The sequence below is a fragment of the Ambystoma mexicanum genome, chromosome 5q (genome assembly GCF_040938575.1).
Source record: "Ambystoma mexicanum isolate Mex_15411 chromosome 5q, UKY_AmexF1_1, whole genome shotgun sequence".
Classification (NCBI taxonomy): Eukaryota; Metazoa; Chordata; class Amphibia; order Caudata; family Ambystomatidae; genus Ambystoma; species Ambystoma mexicanum.
In genome coordinates, this window is record NC_090933.1 from 43,916,367 (window position 1) to 43,936,678 (window position 20,312).

Genomic DNA, 20,312 nt, shown 5'->3' on the forward strand with positions numbered 1-20,312 from the left:
ATGTTCCATGGTTTCATCGCTAAGCACATTTCCCTAGTGTCATATAATTGGATATGTTGAGGGTGATTGTGAGCTCCAGGTGGCAGTTTTCTTGTCGTCAGTGGAGTCTGGTTAGTTGGTGCATTACGTGCTGGCCACACGTGTATATAGGGGATCGTGTCAGTGATAGTTTTAGTGGAATTCCTTCTTGTTCAAGAAATGTAAGGAGGGAGAGGTGTTGTAATGTGTATCTGAGGTGAGGTGGTGACATCACTGTTGTATGGAATGTAGTAATGTCATAGTGTGTGGAGTGTTCGGGATGTTATGCTCTGAAAGTTGGTTCTAAGATTTACAGTTGAGAGCTATGCTGGTTTGAAGGGACATGCCGATGCTCATCCTGGCAACTTACTTACAATAAACCTATATATAACTTACCTGCTGGTTCGGGTGTTCTTCAGGTACCAAGTTATTACACATAGAATCCATTACTTTTGTTTACAAAAATTATGTGACAGTGCACCAATATGTTCTTTTTTAAAAACAAATTATTTTTACCATCCACATCTTTTAACACGTTATTCTGTGCAATCTATACATCATTAATATCAAGTGTATAAGATTTTTAAAAAAATCAAAATATACCTGCAAGGCTACAACTTCCAGAATGAATTAGTTGGACAAACTAAGGCGCCATCTTACCCTGCCACTACATTATATTCATTTCTGCTTCTCCCGTCCAAATTAGTTTGGTTTCTCATCACCAGCATGAATCTGTTGATAGCCCAATCCCTCCCTTAACTCTTATGTTTGGGGTCCCAGCCAGGTGGGCTGCAAATTACTCTATTTTCAGTCCAATGCACTTGTAGCAATATAATAACAAGAAAAAAGCAACATGACAGCGCGGGTGTGGCTGCCAAGTGACCCTGTTTTAACTGCATAACTTTCATAAGGCTTTAATACAACACTTTTGGAACATTCCTGCGGGTTGTAAGTGATGTTATAATAGCCATTATCCAATTAATGGTACTCTAGCAACGCTGCAAGGATGAAGGACTACCAGAGAATGAAAGGTATTGTTGCATATGTGGGGAAACAAGGCTGGAAACAGTGCAACATCTCATGCAGGGCGAATCGCTGCAGGAGTTTCGGAGGAGAGCATGCCTGGCGGCTGGGGTACCCAACTCCTGGTCAACTGGGGTGACATGGCTGCATTTATGAGTGGTGATTGGGAGTCGTGTATCGTACATTTTACTTTATTTTGCGGGAAAGTGATTATATTGCACATATTCGGTTAACATACTGAGGGGGTGATGGGGTCCTGTTTTAGCTTTTTTTTAAATGAAAGAGTTTTACTTAGGATGTGATGAAATGTATTAAAGGTTTGCTGTTGTCAACTGTATAACAAGTAATAAAAAATAAAATAAAAAAAATCAAGAATATTTAACTCATTGGGTCAGAAGCACGTGGTACAAATGGAAGAGGGATAAAGTGGGATCCTTAATGGAGTCCCGCATTTGCAAATTCAGGCTCATTGACTACATGCCGCAAGTATGCACTGCTCCAGTATCTGCCTGGACAGCTACTGCAAGCAGTCAAACTGACAACTCACTTGGGCCTATGCTTGCTGAAGAAGAAAACCCACAAGAATAAAGCCTAATCCCTTGACACACACCACTGTATTTTAACAGCCAAGGCCCATTAGTGGAAATAATGTAATGTTAAACGCATACTTCTAAGGCCATGCTAGAATGGAGGACACCATATTGTTTCCGAGTATGTATAGTGCGCAGGTGGATGAGCCCTAATGACATCAGGGAAAGGCAGAGTTTCGCAGTGTAGGGGACGGAGCTATGCACTTACACACAAAAGAACAAGTTACTTTCTTACCTGGTAACGTTCTTTCGATGGGATGGTCCAATGACGTATTCCATATCTATGACAGGTAATGTCCACAGCTGGGCTGCTTCGGAAAATCTTCGACGTCTGCGTCCTGCGTCAATGACGTCGATGCGCCGTCCCCGAGGACCTCCTCCGACGGCCGACATCACCCGATGTGATAAGTAGGACGCACAACGCCCGTAGCCTCAGTTGTAGTTTTTTCCCCCAGAACGTGTGCCACCAGTTTTCTGTCAGTCAGTCAGACACACAATGCCTTGCGGAACGCAAGCTGCAATCGCAAAAGAAATTCTACAGCGGGGAAGGTAGGGAGGGAGCGATATGGAATACGTCGTCGGACCATACCATCGAAAGAACGTTACCAGGTAAGAAAGTAACTTGTTCTTCGAGGGGATTGGGTCCTCCGACGTATTCCATATCTATGACAGACTCCCAAAGCAGTACCAAGCAAGGAGGTGGGAAAAGAATTTAGAACACAAATTTAGCATGCCCAATCAAATTGCGGAATAAAGGACTGATCCTGCCCTCGGATGGAATTGAGGGAGTAGTGACGTACAAAAGTATGTACTGAAGCCCAGGTGGCTGCATCACAGATGTGATGAATAGGAACACCCCTCTGTAGGGCAGTAGACGCAGCCACTCCCCTGGTAGAATGGGCCCGCAAGCCAGCCGGAGGGTCCTTACCCGCCAAGTGGTAACACTTGGAGATAGCTAAAATAATCCAACGAGACAAAGTCCGTTTCGTCACAGCTTGTCCCAAACGCTTTCCAGCGTAACCAATGCTGACCCGGGACATACGCGAAATATAAAAGCTCAAAGCTCTCCTAGGATCAAGCCTATGGAGCCTCTCCTCTTCCTTACCAGGATGTGGAGGAGGAAAGAACGCCGGAAGAACAACCTTCTGGCTCAAATGAAATTCCGAAACCACCTTCGGTAGAAAGGAAGGACGAACTCTAAGGACAACTCTGTCCTTGTGAAACACAGTGAAGGGTGGCTTAACTGAAAGTGCCTGTAACTCAGTCACTCTGCGAGCAGAAGTAACCGCAACCAAAAACACAGTTTTCAGAGTTAACAGTCTCAAAGGGCAAGAATGCAAAGGCTCAAACTGAGCACCCATTAGAAACTTAAGAACAAGGTTCAAATCCCAACCGGGCACCAGAAAAGGTGACGGAGGGAACACATTAGTGAGCCCTTTCAAATACTGAGAAATTAAAGGAATTTTAAAAAAGGAACATTCTTCAGACGAGCGCTTAAATATGGACAGCGCCGCCAGGTAACCTTTAATGGTCCCCACTTGCAAGCCCCTGTGGGCCAAGGAAAGCAAAAAAGACAGAACCATGGGAATGTCACACACTAAAGGATCCACATTCTTAACTCTGCGCCAGTCGCAGAACTTTCTCCAACGGCAACGGTACAGAGACTTTGTTGCTGGCCTCCTGGCCGAGAGCAACACCCCCATCACGTCTTCAGGGAGGTCCCAATCTTATACCTCAACCTTTCAGAAGCCAAGCGTGAAGGTTGAGGGATCTGACCTCTGGATGGAGAACCTGACCCCCCCCTCTCATGAGAGCAGATCGTCTCGGTAGGGAAGACGACGTGGAGGGCAGATGGACAAGTCGGGAAGGTCCGGATACCACGTCCTCCCGGCCCACGCCGGAGCAATGAGGATCATCCGGGAACCGAACCTCCGTAACCTCCGCAGTACTTGCGGGGACTGGAGGAAACGCATACAGCAGTGGGAATGACCACTCCACCACGAACGCATCTCCTAAGGCTCCTTTTGGAGGAAATTCCCCCGAGCAGAACCTTTCGCACTTCCGGTTCACACCGGAGGCGAAGAGATCCACTTGAGGGGTCCCCCAAAGGGCGAAGATCTCCAGGAGAATCTCCTGAGCCAGCTCCCACTCGTGAGAGATCGCGCTCTGCCTGCTCAGAGCGTCCACCGTCTCACTGTCGTCTCCGGCCAGATGAACAGCCGAGATCGGAACTTCCTGCTGGATGGCCCAGAACATGAGCTGCATCGCCTCCCTGCACAGAGGAAGTGACCCTGCCCCACCCTTTTTGTTAAGGTAGTGCATGGCCACCGTGTTGTCCGTTAGAATCAGGACACACTTTCCTCCCACAGTCGGCAGAAAATCCTTCAGGGCTAGCCTGACGGCCCTCAGCTCCAACAGATTGATATGGAGTCTGGACTCCGACGGAGACCAACGACCGCTGACTGTCAACTCGTTGGCATGAGCTCCCCATCCCGTGAGAGATGCGTCCGTCACGATCGTCACCTCCGGCCAAGGCAGCCAAAATGGGGCCCCCTTCATCAGATAGCCTTCGACGGCCCACCACAGAAGGTCCTGGGCGACCAAGGACGGCACCTGAACTGGGTCCGACAACCTGCCGGAGGACTGAGACCACTGGAGCTTGAGTGCCCATTGCAAAGATCTCATCCGCAACCTGGCCTCTGGCACCAGAAGAATGCAGGATGCCATGAGGCCGAGCAGTCTCAAGAACTCGGACGCTGGGAGAGTCTAGGCAAGTTGAAACTTATGCACCATCTGCTGAATGTGAAGAGCCCTCACCTGGGGAGGAAAACACTGCCCCAGGGATGTGTCGAGCACTGCTCCGATGTACTGGAGCCGCTGTGTTGGCATCAAATGGGACTTCTGTAAATTGAGGGAGAAGCCCAGCTTGTGAAGGGAGTGGCAGGTGACGGGCAGATGATCCAGGACTTGCTCGGGAGAGCTCCCCCTGATCAACCAATCGTCCAGGTAGGGGTAGACGTGAATCCCCCCTTTCCTGAGATGCGCTGCCACCACCACCATGAGCTTGGTGAAAACCCTCGGGGCGGAGGTCAATCCGAACGGCAGGACGCGAAACTGAAAGTGCGAGTCGCCAACCGCGAACATCAGGTACTTCTTGTGCTTGGGATGGATCGGCACATGGAAGTAAGCGTCCTTGAGGTCGAGAGACACCAACCAGTCCTGAAGTTGAAGGGCCTGAAGGACTTGATAGAGAGTAACCATCTTGAACTTGTCCTTCCTGGGGAGTTTGTTCAAACCGCGCAAGTCCATGATGGGTCTCAATCCCCCGTCTTTCTTCGAAATAAAAAAATAAGGGGAATACCATCCCTTGTTCCTCTCCGCTACAGGCACCAGTTCTATGGCGCCTTTCTCCAGCAGGGCTTGAATTTCCTGCGCAAGGAGCGGATCCGGACTCTTCAAAGAGAGGTTCCCAGGTAGATTGTCATGAAGCCTCTGCCGAAAGGGAAGACAGTAGGCGTGGGTTATGATCTCCAGAACCCACACATCTGAAGTAATGGCTCGCCACTCTACAAGATGCTGTGCCATCCTTCCCCCAACCGGCAAACCATGGGACCTGGCGTCATGACTGAGTGGTAGCGGCTGCGGCGTTGCCTGAGGGAAAAGAGGCAACTGCCCCAGCGGTCTAGGCACCTCGAGTACCCTGTTTTCCACCTCTGGCACTCTTACGGTGGGCTCTTTGACTGCTAGCTCCTCTCGCTTTACTGAAGGACGAGTAATAGCGAAAGGAACCGCCCCTCCATTGTTGTCCCCTAGGACGAAAAGGCAGAGGTTGTCGAACTGCAGCGCCCAACGACTTTGCTGCAGCTTTGGAGGTCTGCAACCACTCAAGGCTCTCGTCAGCCTTGCTGCCAAAAAGATGTTCACCGTCAAAGGGCATGTTGAGGAGCCGAGACTGCACATCAGGAGCGAACCCAGACTTCCGCAACCACGCAAACCTGCGTATTACGGTGCTCGCCGCCATGGACCAGCTGACACAATCTGCCATGACCAAACCCGACTGAACGGCCTCACACATGGCATCCTTGCAATCCTGAACCATAGCAAGGAAACCATTCTGTTCGTCCCCTTCGGGAATATGTTCAGCCGCTAATGCAACACAGTTCCACAGAGTGTGTGTGAAACGAGACAAGGCACATATGGAGTTGGCCGCCTGAAGCGCCATACCACCTGAAGAAAACACTTTCTTAGCCCAGCCGTCAAAACGTTTGTCGTCCCTATCCGGAGGGATGGTAGGATACGACGCCTGCTTTGCCGGGGCCGTAGCCGCCTGCACCACCAAACTCTCCGGAGTGGGGTGCCTGGACAAGTAGCAGGGGTTGCTACTGCCTGGACGGTATTTTCGCGACAAAGACTTGCCCACTGCCGGGAGACTCTCCGGAGCACTCCAAGCCGCCGCCACTCTTCTCTGCAGAGCCATATGAAACGGCAATACCAGGTCAGTGGGAGGACCAAGATCAAGGATGTCCGTGAGATCATCCTGAACAAACTCCCCTGCGGGAGCCGACCAACCCTAGTTTCGGTGACCCGAGACATAAGGCGCCGGTATGAAGAATCGGCATGAGTGCCAGGCTCCGGCCTACAAAACTCCACCTCCGGAGAGGTATCCAGTCCACTGGCATCATGCAGTGACTGTCTCAGGTCATCAAACTGACTATGGCCCGAGATAAGCTCTTCTGGTACCGTAACCGGAACCAAGCCTTCATCAGAGCCTTCATTACCCTCTGAAATGTACTCCAGGCGGTGAGAGGAAGACACCTGGGGACCAAAGCTATGCCTGACCTTATCCAGAGCCTTTCTAGGGGTTAACCCCGTGCCACGGGGCCCCTCCGACACCACCGCCTCGAAAGGCGTTGAGGGCGCTGAACGAGTCGGCGCCGGCATGGAGAGAATCGGCATCGACGTCAGCTGCAGCGCCGCCAGCATCGACGGCGTCGACACAGGCCTTGAAGCCGGAGCTCCGAGCGTGTATCTCGACGACCTAGGCGCCGAAAGCGTCGACGACCCCCTTGGAGGCGGAGCATCGAGAGAAATCATCGACGACCTCGGCGCCACAGGCGTCGGCGTCTTCTTCGAAGACTGCACAGGATCACGCGGTCTCGAGCGCATCGAGGACCGGGAACTGGAACGGGCATGGTGAGAACGCCTACCCTTGTCCGAGCAGGACCTTTCCCGCAAGCCGTGCCGACCACCCGAGCCCGAAGGCGTATGAGCGGTGTCTCTCAACCGGTGCTGACCGACCCCACTCGGAGGCGTGGACGGACCGGTGCCCTGCGATTCAAGAATCGCTAACATCTGCATCCCGAAGGAAGCCCATTCCTCCGGTGACGCTTGCATGGTGGGATAAGCGACCCGCCGACGGGCGGAGTCCTCGGAAGAGGACGGGGAAGGCGACCGATGCTGGCGCTTTCGGGAATGCCTCGAAGAGGCGGAGCAGTGGCGAGACCGACTCCTGGAAGGAGACCCACTGGACTTCCGATGATGACGCGGAGAGTCGCCTCTCGAGTCATCCGTCTAAAGCCCCGTAGATTTCGACTTCTGGGGCTTATACACCCGACCTACTGACAGCTTCTTCTTAGGCTCCCACAAGGCCTTGGCAGTCGACACAGTCGTCCGTATCGTGGGCCTCCCCGAGGCACCAGAGGCAGGCGTCGTGCGAGTCTGTGACCGACATCTTGGACCCACAGTCTCCGCATTTCTTGAAGCCTGGACGCGGGGTTGAAGACATCGCCACGAACAGGTCTTCACAAAAACCGAACAGGTTCAACGAACTGAGAAGAATACAGCAAACTCCAAAGAGTCGAGGCGTACCGAGATTCACGAAGCGAACACGTTCGCGGAAAAAACGGAACTGAGGCTACAGGCGTCTTGCTTCCTACTTATCACATCGGGTGACGTTGGCCGTCGGAGGAGGTTCTCGGGGACGGCGCATCAACGTCATCGATGCAGGACGCAGACGCCGAAGATTTTCCGAAGCAGCACAGCTGTGGACATTACCTGTCATAGATATGGAATACGTCGGAGGACCCAATCCCCTCGAAAATAATTCCTGAGCAAAATCTGATGAATAATCTGTCTAAACGACCTATGTGAGCAAGTAATGCAGCCTAAACCTATAATGGTGTAGGGACAGTTTTATGGCAAGTCACGGCTAGGTACCTGCCTTGCAAAGGATGCCACTATAAGAAAGCAACACGATTGCCCCTGCGAGCAGCAAATGTACTGCAGAGTTTAGGTAAGGAGGGATGATGGTGGAAGTGATGAACGCCTCTTTGCCTTGGGCGTAAAACAATTCTCGCATTGGTCCCGTGGATAGGATTCGGCCAGCTGCAAAATGAAAATATGCAGGCTACTCGGTTCAAGAATTGGGCGGAACCTTCCAAGAGGCTGATCAAGGAAAGCAAAAACATTCCATGCTTGGGCCCGCCTCACCTACCCCTTCCATTGGGGAGCGTCTCAATAATGGAGGAGATTGCGATGGAGCCCCTCTTTGGTTAGATCACAAGCAGGGTCTTGGAATTTCTGGAGCGAGCAGAAAATAGCAAACTGTAAAGGTTTCCACTACACGCTTAAACAAAGAGCTAGAAAAAAACAAATTAAAGAATTTACTGAGATCGTAAATTCTTTTCAAACTAATCTTGTTGGTAGACCAACCTTACTCTAGCCAGGGAGAGAGACAGACACCCAAATACATGATGTCTTAGCCTTTCCGGGGCTCTTTATTTTATATTTGTAGTCCCAGTGAGTTACAAATTCCCTGAAAAGCCTTTTAGTTCTCAGAATAGGATACAATAAGCCGCCCTCCCTCCCTCCATCCTTCCTTCAAATGACCACCGCTGCCCACTCCCAGCACACAGCTCTGCAAGAGCTCCTTCCTTGTTTAAATGAACCCTGTTCGACACACCTCACTGGCGCCCAGCTAGCCCATCATCCTTGTTTCCCTTAAGATAGAGCACCCATAAGTTTCGGCGAGGTGAAAATATCACTCACCTGATCTGTGGGTGTATAGTCGTTTTGTCTGACAAGATCAATTTTCTCCAGGAAGCTGGGAAACAAAAGACAAAACATCAGTTAGACAGCTGTGAGTAAAACGTGCTTCTTTTGAGAGATGAAATTGCTCAACTTGGTACCATAGATAGAAATTATGTTAAGAACACAACTACTGCTGAAAACAAAATTAATCCACAAAGAATGCACTTAGACAGGTAAGCTAGGTCGAGCCATAACACAGGAGCACTTGCTCGAAGTTTCATAGTTCACAGATTGGTCAACTCGGTACCAAAAACGCTTTGAATGGCGACTTGCCCGTGACCCATCTCCTAATCTTTTTTAAGTTTAAACAGACTATTTTCATAAACTACACATTGTTAAAGTGGAATCTTTGTATGCAATAATTCTCTCGATCTCTTCACTTAATTCAATTCAAAACTCTGATGTGAAGCAGTTGCATATATGCATATATGCTGGCCACTCCACAAGTTGGCTTTTCTATTACTTGAGCGGAATGACCTGCCCGAGACATCTTAATGGAATCATTCCTAACTCTGTCATATTTTGTTGGTTTCTTTAGGACATTTTTATATTCACACTATTTATGCTTTCATAGTTCTGCTAAACACCCGAGGTTCAACTTCTATTTTTGCAATTCCTTTACTATGACAGACAGACGTGTCACAGTGTAAACGTTTTAACATAAACATCCTCCCATCAGGACATACAATACAGGGAACACTTAAAGCTCGATCGATGCAGGAGAACGTTTGCTTTCGACTCTGAAAATGGTCAGCTGCGGCAAGAGCCTTCCAACCTGGAAAAGTACCTCAGATCAAAATGAACAGCTCAAAAGTATAACAGCTTGAAAATGGAATAATTGGCGCCTCGAGAGATGGAAAAATAGCAATGGACTATTAAAATGGTGTATTTAGAAGATTACATTTAATTTTAAATGCTCACATTTTCAGATATTCGCAGTCTTAATGCAACAGTAAAGTGTGCAGGGTTTTACGTGTATTGTGAACATATAAAGGGGTTTCTATCTGGCTTAGCTGAATGTTGGAGGAGTCTGTGCTTTAGAGTCAGACCAGGTCAGGTGGAGGAGGGTTTCTGCAAACTTACTTTAAGGGGCGTGAAGGTAGGAGGGTGGCCATGGGGGTGGGGGTCACTTGAGTGAAAATTATTCTTTGTTTTTCAGGAGTAACGTGAGCTTATATGTTGGACTCCATAAGTAGACCGTTTTATGGGGTTAATCGAAAGAATGGTGTGCGGTTTTAGTGTCAAAATCCTATGGCAATTGATTTCTATGAAAATTATACTGTGCGTTATTTTATATTTGAGTAAATTACAGTTTTATATTGTTTCCTAACTTTTCTTAACTTTGTTTTCTCACAAATGACTCTCTTTAGGAGATAACTTTCCACTGCCTATGCATTGCCTTCTGCAGTCATATTTGCAATGGTAGCAGTATTTAGACTCCACCTCATATTTCGAAGTCACTTAACTGACCCCCACCCCACTCCTAACCCCACCCCTCCATGGAACACAGGTGAAATGTTTCCAGTGATTTAACCTCCTTTCTTATGAACCAGCAGCATTTTAATGGGCAATGGTTAGCCCGTTTTTTGGGAATCGTTTTATTTCGTTCTCTGAATTCTGGTGAATGGGAGCAAAGGTCGCTCTGCCAGCAGTCATTTGCCCTTTCCCCACGGAGTTGCACTCCCAAGGGCAGAGAACATCTGCCACCAGCTTCACAATTCTAAAGAAAACAGAACTGACCCCAGACCACCAGCGGTACAAAAGATGTGAATTATCATAACCGAGTTTGTATTCACTTTCGTTTTTTTTCCAATCCGGATATTACCATTAGGAGAGCCACAGGTCTCAAATAAATCAATATCAAATCCAACTGGGACTCATACTGAGACGGCCCTTTTTCAAAGCATACTCCATATATTTAACTATGCGGCTTCTTACTAAAAGAAATAGGTAATACAACATCTTATTTCAGAATGTCCCCTCTTAATACAAGAACTATTTTAGCATTGGCATTACAAGCCCGGGTAGAATATAGCACCTTGAATGGGAGAAGCAAATGGATTCCTGTATTATATTATGTTTAAGTGTCGGTGGCAAAGATAGTAAGTAGTCTGATACATGCTTAAGGGCAGTACAAACTGCAATGTGTCAAACCAGCAACTGCAGCCATTACCATAGCAACAGTACTCTCAAAGCACTTTGTGCTCAAAAAGGCTTCTAGAGGCCTATATTCGCTTTGTAGTTGAAAGCAGCTATTTAGCAATGTAGTTTCAGAAGGAACGCCCCAGACACAAAGAGAAGTGTGTTTGAGTTAGCATTCATTCATGTAACCATTTAGCTTAGCAAGGGACTAAGCCGCTTGACCATTTCATACATGCTTACATATGTAGTGTAGTTGGATTGAGGAGTCCAGTATATTCATCCCTATGCAAACTTACAGTTCTAATGAGTAAGCAGTCTATCCTGAAAGCCTCCATATTTGTCTTTCCACCAATCCAAGGTGGTTCTACGAACTCATCCATCCTTTATGACAAAGGTCCTGACTTTCATTTAAATAAAATAAACCTTTGGTCTTACCAGTTTCCTTTGAAAACCCTTCTATGCCTGTTGAAAGGTCTTTGCATTGACTGGTTTGCGTGCTTTGAAATTCTGTGTGGCATGCACTAACATTTTTCGAAAGACTTCTCAACTTTTCGTCAACTTTGGACCTGTGGGGCATGGAAAAGCCCCATCGAAGGCTTCCATCTCCAGCTGTATCATGCATTGTCATCAATTGGCCAGCAGACCATTGCCAGGCCGGCGGACAAGCCATTCCACCAGAGCCATCGCTTTGACTACTGCATTCCTCTCTGGTGTTACTATGCTGGATATCTGCAGGGCTGCTATGTGGAGGTCTACCCACACCTTCACGAGGTTCTACTGTGTCAGCATTGAGGAGTCTCGTGTCGGCCAAGCAGTGCTTCACAACTAGTGTGCATAAGGTGAGTTTGTATCAGGGGTAAGTGTATTACTGCTATAGAGCGTGGCCATCTCCCATTGTTGTGTAAGTGTTCTGCTGTGTAATCGTATCCAAAGTATGTGAATCTATGTAAGACCCTATGCTGGAGAAGGCACAAGTTACTTAGCTGAAACTCTTTTTCTCCAGCATGGGTCTTACATGGATTCAGATGCAAATCCTTCCTCCAGCCCCTCTGCGGCTCTTCTTGGTTCCTACTGCCACTTTACATGTGCAACCAAATCTGAAGATCGCAACCTTGGGTGGAGCTAAGGAGAACCTAGGTCACTGGCCGGGGCAGTATGACCCAAAACTACTGTAATAGGCTATGTAAGCAAAAAGCTGTTTTTTTAAGCTTAAAGCTGTACTGCTGTATACTACTGAGGATTTCCAGCCCGACAACAGGGAATATTCATAGCATGTGAATCCACGTAAGACCCATTGCTGGAGAAGAGATAGAAATAGGTTTGAGTACTTTTGGAAGTGTTGTACCTTTCTTTAGAGTACAGATGGTATTCCGAAGGTGATTTGAGGATACCATTTGGGTTTGGTTAACGAGAAGTGAATTAAGACTCATCTAATGAATAGAGTTGAGCAGTGGTTATTGTAAAGTTGAAATTGACAACGTGTTTGTGACGTACGATGATTTAATGAGATTCAATCTAGGGAGAAAGAAAAGAGATTTGTAAATAAAAGGCTAATTTATCATCCGTTAACATTGGTTCATGTCTCTGGTACATTATTTGCTCATTGAGTGTTATGGGAATAGCTTATCAGAAGCACTGCAGAATGTGTTCTCTCTGCCTCTATACATGTCTTTTTCTGTGTGTATCAGGTTTTGAGGGTTGTAATATTTTAATATTGGGAGGGAGAGAAGGGAAATCAAACCTTGAGGCCAATGAATTTAAATCTGATCTAATTATTGTGGTAAGAGCACAAATCAGCTTTGGACTAATCTGGGGGAGACCTCCCTCTTACAGATAGTCCAGTGGCCGATTGCTCCTTCTGTTTGTAAAAGAAAGACGCTGGCCCTCCTATCTGAGCTTAGAAAGGTAGCTGAGGCAGAGTTTTGAGCTAGCCGGGGGGAACGTTAACACGATATGCGACATGAGGTTTGATGTAGTTGACCTGCATCCAATGTTGCAAAGTGACAATGTGTTAAGGTAGATGGTCAACAATGCTCAAAAAGTTCTGCGTGTCTTTTGGTGTTTGCAGGAGAACAAAAGAGTGTCCTGGTGTCCCTCACAAATGCTGGCGAGTGATGGAGATGTACAGTGAGTGAGCTAAAGGATGAAATCAAATTCATAGCTTTTACCACAGAGGCCAAATTCCACCAGCCGACAGCGCTTAAAAAGAGGAGCAGATGAAATGTAACACCTTTTAGCAGCATTTCTGAAATTTGATGACATAGCTGAAAACCTGAGATGCAGCAGTATTTATTTGCAATTAATATTAAGGGTCTGCACAAGCAGCATTCTGAGATAAAAGTTGGAAATAAAGCAGTGGCACAGAGCTCCTGGGTCTATCGCTGAGCCCTTGTCCCCTTCTCTGCGTCACTAATGTGCGTTGAGCAATCTGCACGTGAACCCAAGGCCTGGCATGTTCTTTTCAGGCCTCCTCTGCCAATCTGCTATTCTGTCACTGCTCCGAGGAAGAAAACCTGGTTGCACCTTTAGAATATCTCTGGTCTTAATGTGCCACATCGCTGCAATTGCCAGAGCCCCCTCAGTGCTGGAAATGGGCAAAATGTGCCGGGGGGACCTTCCCGTCCCTTTCGCGCACACAGAGAGAGGGGGGGTTATTAGGTGAGATGGGAGTGGCGGATTGCCGGAGGCAGGGGAGCCGACTTATGAATTCCCGGGGGGGGGGGGGGGGTAAGGGGGCCCAAATACAGGAAGTGACATCACTGGCAGTTATATGACCGCAAATTGGCATGTAGTCGCCAACTTGGTGCAGCGGCGCACGGGGGGGAGGGTGTTGGCACGCGCAGCACAGAACAGTGGAAACATTGGCTAGCATGCACTGCATATACTAAAGTCAAGAAAGAAGGAGATTTAAGCCTTCGAGCTGCATTCCAGTGAGGCATCACTGCCCCTACTCCACCGCTCTATAATCGTCCAGCAACACAACTAGGATGGGAGAATGAAATGCTTGCTAAACAGAAGGTACAGCTGCAAGGTGGAGTACCACCACCACCACCAAAAAAAAAGTTCCCAAGGGAAACGAGAAGTAAAGACGTTTCCCGATTAAAAACTACCAAGCAAGACATGTGTGGTGCCATAGTTAAGTAAAACATCAACAATTCAAACTTACAATAGTGCTGCTGTAGATTGGCCAGCCACAAGTGAAATTTGCTAAAATGTTACCTCTGGTTAAGGATGTAGCTTAATCTTAAACCCTTCAGTGGACACATCAGATGTGCTGCTGAAGTATAATGCAATCCTGGCTGAAGTATAATGCAATCCTGGCTGAAGTATAATGTAATCAAGTGTGGTTTCAGACTTGGGGGGGGAAGAGTGTTAACTGCTTTTAACATTGTAGTTAACATTGTAGTTTACCAGAAATTCTGGTAAAGTAGTGTACAATGTTAAAAAGCAGTTACCCAGGCTCACCCTGCACCCAGGTGATGTTTGGGACTGATGGAAGCACTTGTGTCTAAATGTTGTAGCCATGGTTGTCTCCATGTTTTAAAAACTCCCACTTTCCGGGTTTTCAACATTCATTTGAAACACCCCTTATTCAAGAAATGAAGGGGTCAGTAAAAAAGCCAATGCTGAAAAGCCTATTTTGCACAAGTAGTAAGACCCAAAGGGTAAGAGCGACTGTATAGCAGACCATGCCAATGTAGGATACTCCAGGATTACCTTCAGTCAAAATTCACCCACTGCAATGTTCCTAAATTCAGATTGCAGAGTAGTGTCCGACTGAACCTCAATCAGCTCTTCCTGGGCATTAAATGGATGATGCACCACCTCCTCTGCCAGAAAAGTCTGCATCACCCAGTCATTAATGCCAGCATTTACTTCAGGGAAGTATTCATCAAAGCTAGACCTTAATGTTGCTAGGTGGCTTGCCCAGCTCCAACTGTTCTTTTGCAAAGGTCTAGCTTCCTCTTGAAGGCAAATGCTTTTTTTATTAATTCGTTCCTCTGTGTTCCCATGTCCACAGGAATGCCCCCAAAGGTGGGATTGGGAGTTTCTGGGGTGGTGAGCTCTAGTGGTCTTAGTTTCCTTTATAAAATACACAAATCACATAGTATGTCAACCAGACAATGTATCATTGTGTCTCGGGATCCGGCCAGAGTCAGCTGCCCAAGACAACGAACTGCGCTGGAATACTAAAAAAAAAAAATAAAAAAAAAAAGCCAAAAGCCTGCAACGGCAGCATTGCCCACGGCAGGCGTTTTTTTTTTATTTTTTATTTTTTTTAAGTATTCCAGCATTGCTGCATGTCCACTACGAGCCCCGCTCGTAGTGACTGCTAACAGTCAGTGGTGGAAATGGAAATAATGTGGTGGGGGATCCCACAAGGGCTGGGGTGGGAGAGGAGTTGGGGGGGCGGTTCCAGAAGGGGCGTGGTCTAGAGATGGCTGGTTGGTAGTGCCCGTTCAAATAAATACTTTAACAAAAAAAAGAAAGAAAAAAAAAACGCCCGCAACGTCAGCATTGCCGTTTTTCCTTTCACCGCCGGCTTTGGTGTAATGCACAATGGTCACTACATGTACAACCGATTCCTTTCAGTTGTACATGTAGCGAGCATTGTGCATAACACACCAGGCGGTAAAAGGCAAAACGCCGTCGCGCGTGCTTTTTTAGAATCTTAATTTTTAATTTTTTAGTATTACAGTGCGGTTCATGGGCTTGGGCGGCTGACTCCGGCCGGATCCCGAGATCCGGCTACATATCTGGTGCCGGATCTCGGATCCGCCGAGAGCCGGCCCAATGACCAGCACTGCAAATGCCCAATGCCCCTCAGTTGGCTCTTTACAACAGCATACTTTCAAGTAGGCCCTCAATGTAGGGGCTTATTTGATCACTGCTGGTGCAGCGCAGTGATCACATAGGTCACTGTGCCCTGCATCCCCCTCCCCACGTTATCCAGTAACCTTTTTGGCGGCACACTTCTAGGTGTGCCGCCGTGTCTCCTCTGTCCCTGTGGTGTCAGTTCTCTCCCACTAATGTGGGTCTGAACTGGTGCCGCAGGGTCCTTTTTTTAAAAACTTTTTTTTCTTTATTGTCCCCCGCTACCATCTAAAGCAAGCGGTTTCCATTAGTCAGTGTAGTGGGGGTCGGCATATTAGTACCACGCAAAGGCGCTGTAATTAACATGTCGCAGTGTTTGGGGTGATATTTTTGTAGGTTTCCCAATGTGGCAGAATTGTATAGCACGGAAAGTGAGTGCACATGCACGTCTGCCATCTCCACTTGTGCTAAAAGAAAACTGCAAATGGAGATTTACAGTAGCAAACAGTGCTAAACAAAGTACACTGCACTGTTCCCCATCACTGCTGGAAATCCACAGTAAGCCACTGGCACACTTTCCTCTTCATCTCTCACTATACCTTCCCATTATAGAACATGGCACTTAACCCACTAAGAACCACGCTTCATAAACAAACAGGACTAAAATCCAAACCATGGCACTGCCACATGTTGTGCTAAAGGCTACCCCAATAGTCCTCAACCACACCCAACATCCTGATGAAATATTATCACGTATATCACTCACCTAACAATCTCCCCAATAGCTTGCATATAAATGCTGGAACTAAAGCATCACTACACCAGTGCTAGATTACCTCAAGTCTTTACATTTGTTAACAATCGGATCCATGCTAATGAGGTTTGAGGAAGGTACCGCATCAGCAACCCCGCAATAAATGAGTGCCTACATCAACGCAAAGCACTCAACATTTATACAAGGATTCAGGAACCCAAAAACCTATGATGGTTCCTATTGTCACTCTTCTGTGGCACTATCCTCTATTACTATCCAAAATCCAAACAAACTTGCATTTTTTGCTTAGTTTAACTTACCACGAGCATGGCTCACGGAGACGGAGCGCTGAAGTGGAACAGATGCGCTTATATGAATAGATAAACGCATTTTGAAGAGAATGTACATGGAGAAGTGAGCAGAGGTACATATTGAATAATGAACAAATCCAGCTTAAGGGAATACAGTGTAGCTGGTTCCTGGGAGGTGTCAGGCACAGCCTGTTAGGCAAAAAAAGCAATAGGCAAATGAGATACCACCAAATCCCCCTAAATGAGGGCAGGCCTAAAATAAATAGTGATACCATTTATGACTGTATTGTATCTGGGTATAAACTAAATTGTCTCCATGCAAGGCTATGGAGACTGAGGTTTATAGGCTAATCTAGGAAGATCATATCCAGGCCTTGCAAATTCTTAAAAATCTCAATAGACCTGCTGGGCTATTCCTTAGTTTCCATAATTGTGGGATGTTTTCACCCACGCATCCAAGCCCTACAACAGTACTGTGAATTGCTGGTAGCAAAATCATCAGAATGGCCACTGGAAAGCATGCTGCTCCCCAGAAATCACCAGAAAAAGCACAGTGAAAACCTGACAGATAGGCCACCATCCACTTTTGCCTCTGTCAGTGTTAATACAGGAGACCATTGCCAGAACCCATCCTTTGGCTGCACACAGAGCAAAATCAGTGCAAAGGAATATAGAGCTGTTCAAAAGTCCGTTTTATTTGGTGTCAAAAATTGCTAGAATCATGGCTCACAAAACCACCATAAAGATCCAACCTTCTTGTTGGGTGTGCCACATTACTCTACTGCAAGAATCTGCCTCAATACAATGGGCCTCATTACGACCCTGGCGGAGTGGGTTTACGCCAGCGTTATTCGCGGCGGACCCGTCCGCCCTACTACGAGTTCCCGTAGCGCCACGGAACGTTTTCCGCCTGGTTTTTCCGGGCGGAGAAATCCATGGCGCTACGGGACCTTGTTGTTAATTACGCCACCGTATTTTACGGTGGCGCAATTAACGCCTTCCCCACTCCCATTATACCCTATGGGGCAAAAATGGGAATGGGGAAGGGTAAAATGGGGAATGGGGATTTACCGCCCCGCCAAGGTCAGCATGGGGCGGAAAATCCGCCAACCTCCATGGCGCTATCGGCAGCTTTCCGCCGTGCTCCGCGGTGCATTTAGCACCGCGATTTCCGCCAGGGTCGTAATGAGGGCCAATGTCAGCAAGAATCGTATGTTATTAGGACAAAATCCCATGTTAAAGACATTTAATGGAAAGACAGCTGTCAAAAATGGGTGAAATACCGGTACTCACCACTACCAGAAGCCGGCGTTTTAAACCAGATTCTTTGTATAGTGAACTCAAACTATGCCAAAGAAAGACATGTTAAGAGGTGGATATAATTTAAAGCTATATTCTGAAAGAGAAGACTTGATTTTAAGATATGTTGCTTATTTTCAGTTTATAATGTTATATTTTTGTTCACAAGGAACTATGTACAATTGATCATGAAGTAACTTGATGCAGTCAAAACTTCAAAAGGCTTGCTGTCCCTGGGAATCCTTCACACCTCAGAACTCCACACCGGAAGGCAGGATATAACTTGGTCATGTTAATCAAAAGGGAGGAGATCCCTCTGCTGGCTGGAGTAAAGAAAGAATAGATTCTTTCAACTGAATAGAATATGCTGATTTGCGTGTGACTTGTCAACAGCTGCTCTGGGAGAAACAAGAGACGTGACCTCTGAGTCAAGCCAGATTCTAGGGGCGGAGACAAACCATTGGGTGAACTGAATTGAAGGCAAATATATATTTTATAAGAATAATGATAACTAATTCTACCAAGCGGATAAAAATGTACAACTTTGAGATTCTTAAAATGACACATTCACACACAGTTCAAGACTAAGCTGGGCGACGGGGGATGTTCTGAGACCAAACCCCGTAATTATTAATATTGTAGCTGCAGTGTTTATGCTAGAAACATAACAATTTACAGTAATATGCTCAGAGAGGGTGTGTATGTCTGTGTAGGATTTGGTGCAGAACCAATATTGCAAAACCCACCGAAATCGCAAATAAGTTGTCATTTCTGAACTAAAGCTCTTAGGAAAATCAGAGTTGGAACAGAATGTACCTTAAGTAATCTATGATGTGTACATGTATTCTCAACAACTTGTGTATCTGGGAAATGTGTTCTTATGAAAAATGGATTTTCTATGAGAAAACAGAGGGGAGGGATTACAGCTAAGCCATAAACACAGCATCACTCCGACACACCAATCCCTTCTCCAGTCAGGTCACAGGAAATCCTCTAACCTATCAAATCCTTAGTGGGTTGGGCATGAAGAGTTAGCCTCCACACCCACTTTGAAAACACATAAAAAGAGACTGCTTTGGACAGGCAGAAACACACTTCTTTCCACTACTCAACGATTTCTTGCGGAGCGCTCGGCCGGAAGATTCCAGACTCCAAACAGACTCCAGAACCAAACTCTAGAACCCAAACTCTAGAACCTTGGAGAAGCAGAAGCCTAATCCACAAGCTGAACTCTTCCCAGCAGGCTTCAGAATCAAGCAACCTGATTCTAACCCCTAAACTTCAAGAGGCTCTCACCTTCAACAGCCGGGCCATGCTGTTTGATTCTAGCCAGGAACCCTGTGCTAGAACCAGGACTCCAGACCCAGAAAGCAGCGCTGTATCCAGAACCCGCTTGATCCAGTCCAAGAGGCCAGACCAGACCGCCGTGCCGTGCTGTGCTGTGAGCAGAACCAGTGCCTGAGACCGTCCGGTGGTGGGAGAACCGCAGCCAAACCCTTTGACAAGGCGGATTCTATTCCAAAACTAGGAGTGAGTATCGAGTCTAGAACTGTGCATAGTCATCTCTTAGTCTAAAGTAATCTTATCCCATCCATTTCAACCTGTCCAGAACTGCATTTAGAATTTTGTGTCCATCCTGGTGATTTCAAATCTGTAACGCACATTTGTCATTCTGAAATCTTGACTTTATTTCTGAATATCTACCTCCACAAAAACGTCCGTATCTTTTGAACCGTATGTCCTAGAAGCGAAATTTAACTGTCATTTCAAAGCTAAGGTCCTCAGCTTTCCAACCTACAACGACATTCCTTATAGTTTCTCGCGATTTATGCACACGGAAAAAGTGCCACGAATTGCAATTTAGCTCAATTTCACCACATGTTAAAAATCGCTGCTTCTTGCTTTCCGTTGCTGAAATTCGTTTTCAATCTGATAATCATTCATGAATCATTGCTAGTGTTGACCTGAACTAATCTAAAGTAACTATTACTCATCCTGAATCTTCTTTAGTGAATTAAAATCGTTTTAGCATATTTTTCACATTCCCTGCAACCACCTTCAAATATATTTTTGCCTGTTTAAAATCATACCGGTTTTCTCTAAGCTTGCTGGGGGGAACTGGAATTGAACTGCATTCGTGATTGTATTCCTGAAACCTATATGCTCTCCTTTCCATCTCTTCATATTGCATGGGCGGGGGGGAAGTGAGTTGTCACAAGGGAAAAAGTGATCATATTATTCTTTTTGAAACCATATCAAGTTTATTTCAGT

The 20,312-nt window shown here is 46.7% G+C and overlaps 1 protein-coding gene across 2 annotated transcripts in view; it reads right to left on the bottom strand.

Annotated features, from left to right (window-relative positions):
* The window catches only part of GNAL (G protein subunit alpha L), a 1,214,381-nt gene that overhangs the window by 105,033 nt on the left and 1,089,036 nt on the right, over positions 1 to 20,312 (bottom strand). For both annotated transcript variants that reach the window (XM_069620481.1, XM_069620482.1), the window contains exon 6: positions 8,679 to 8,733. In XM_069620481.1, the coding sequence (XP_069476582.1) occupies positions 8,679 to 8,733 (55 nt within the window). The remainder of the gene's footprint in view (positions 1 to 8,678; positions 8,734 to 20,312) is intronic.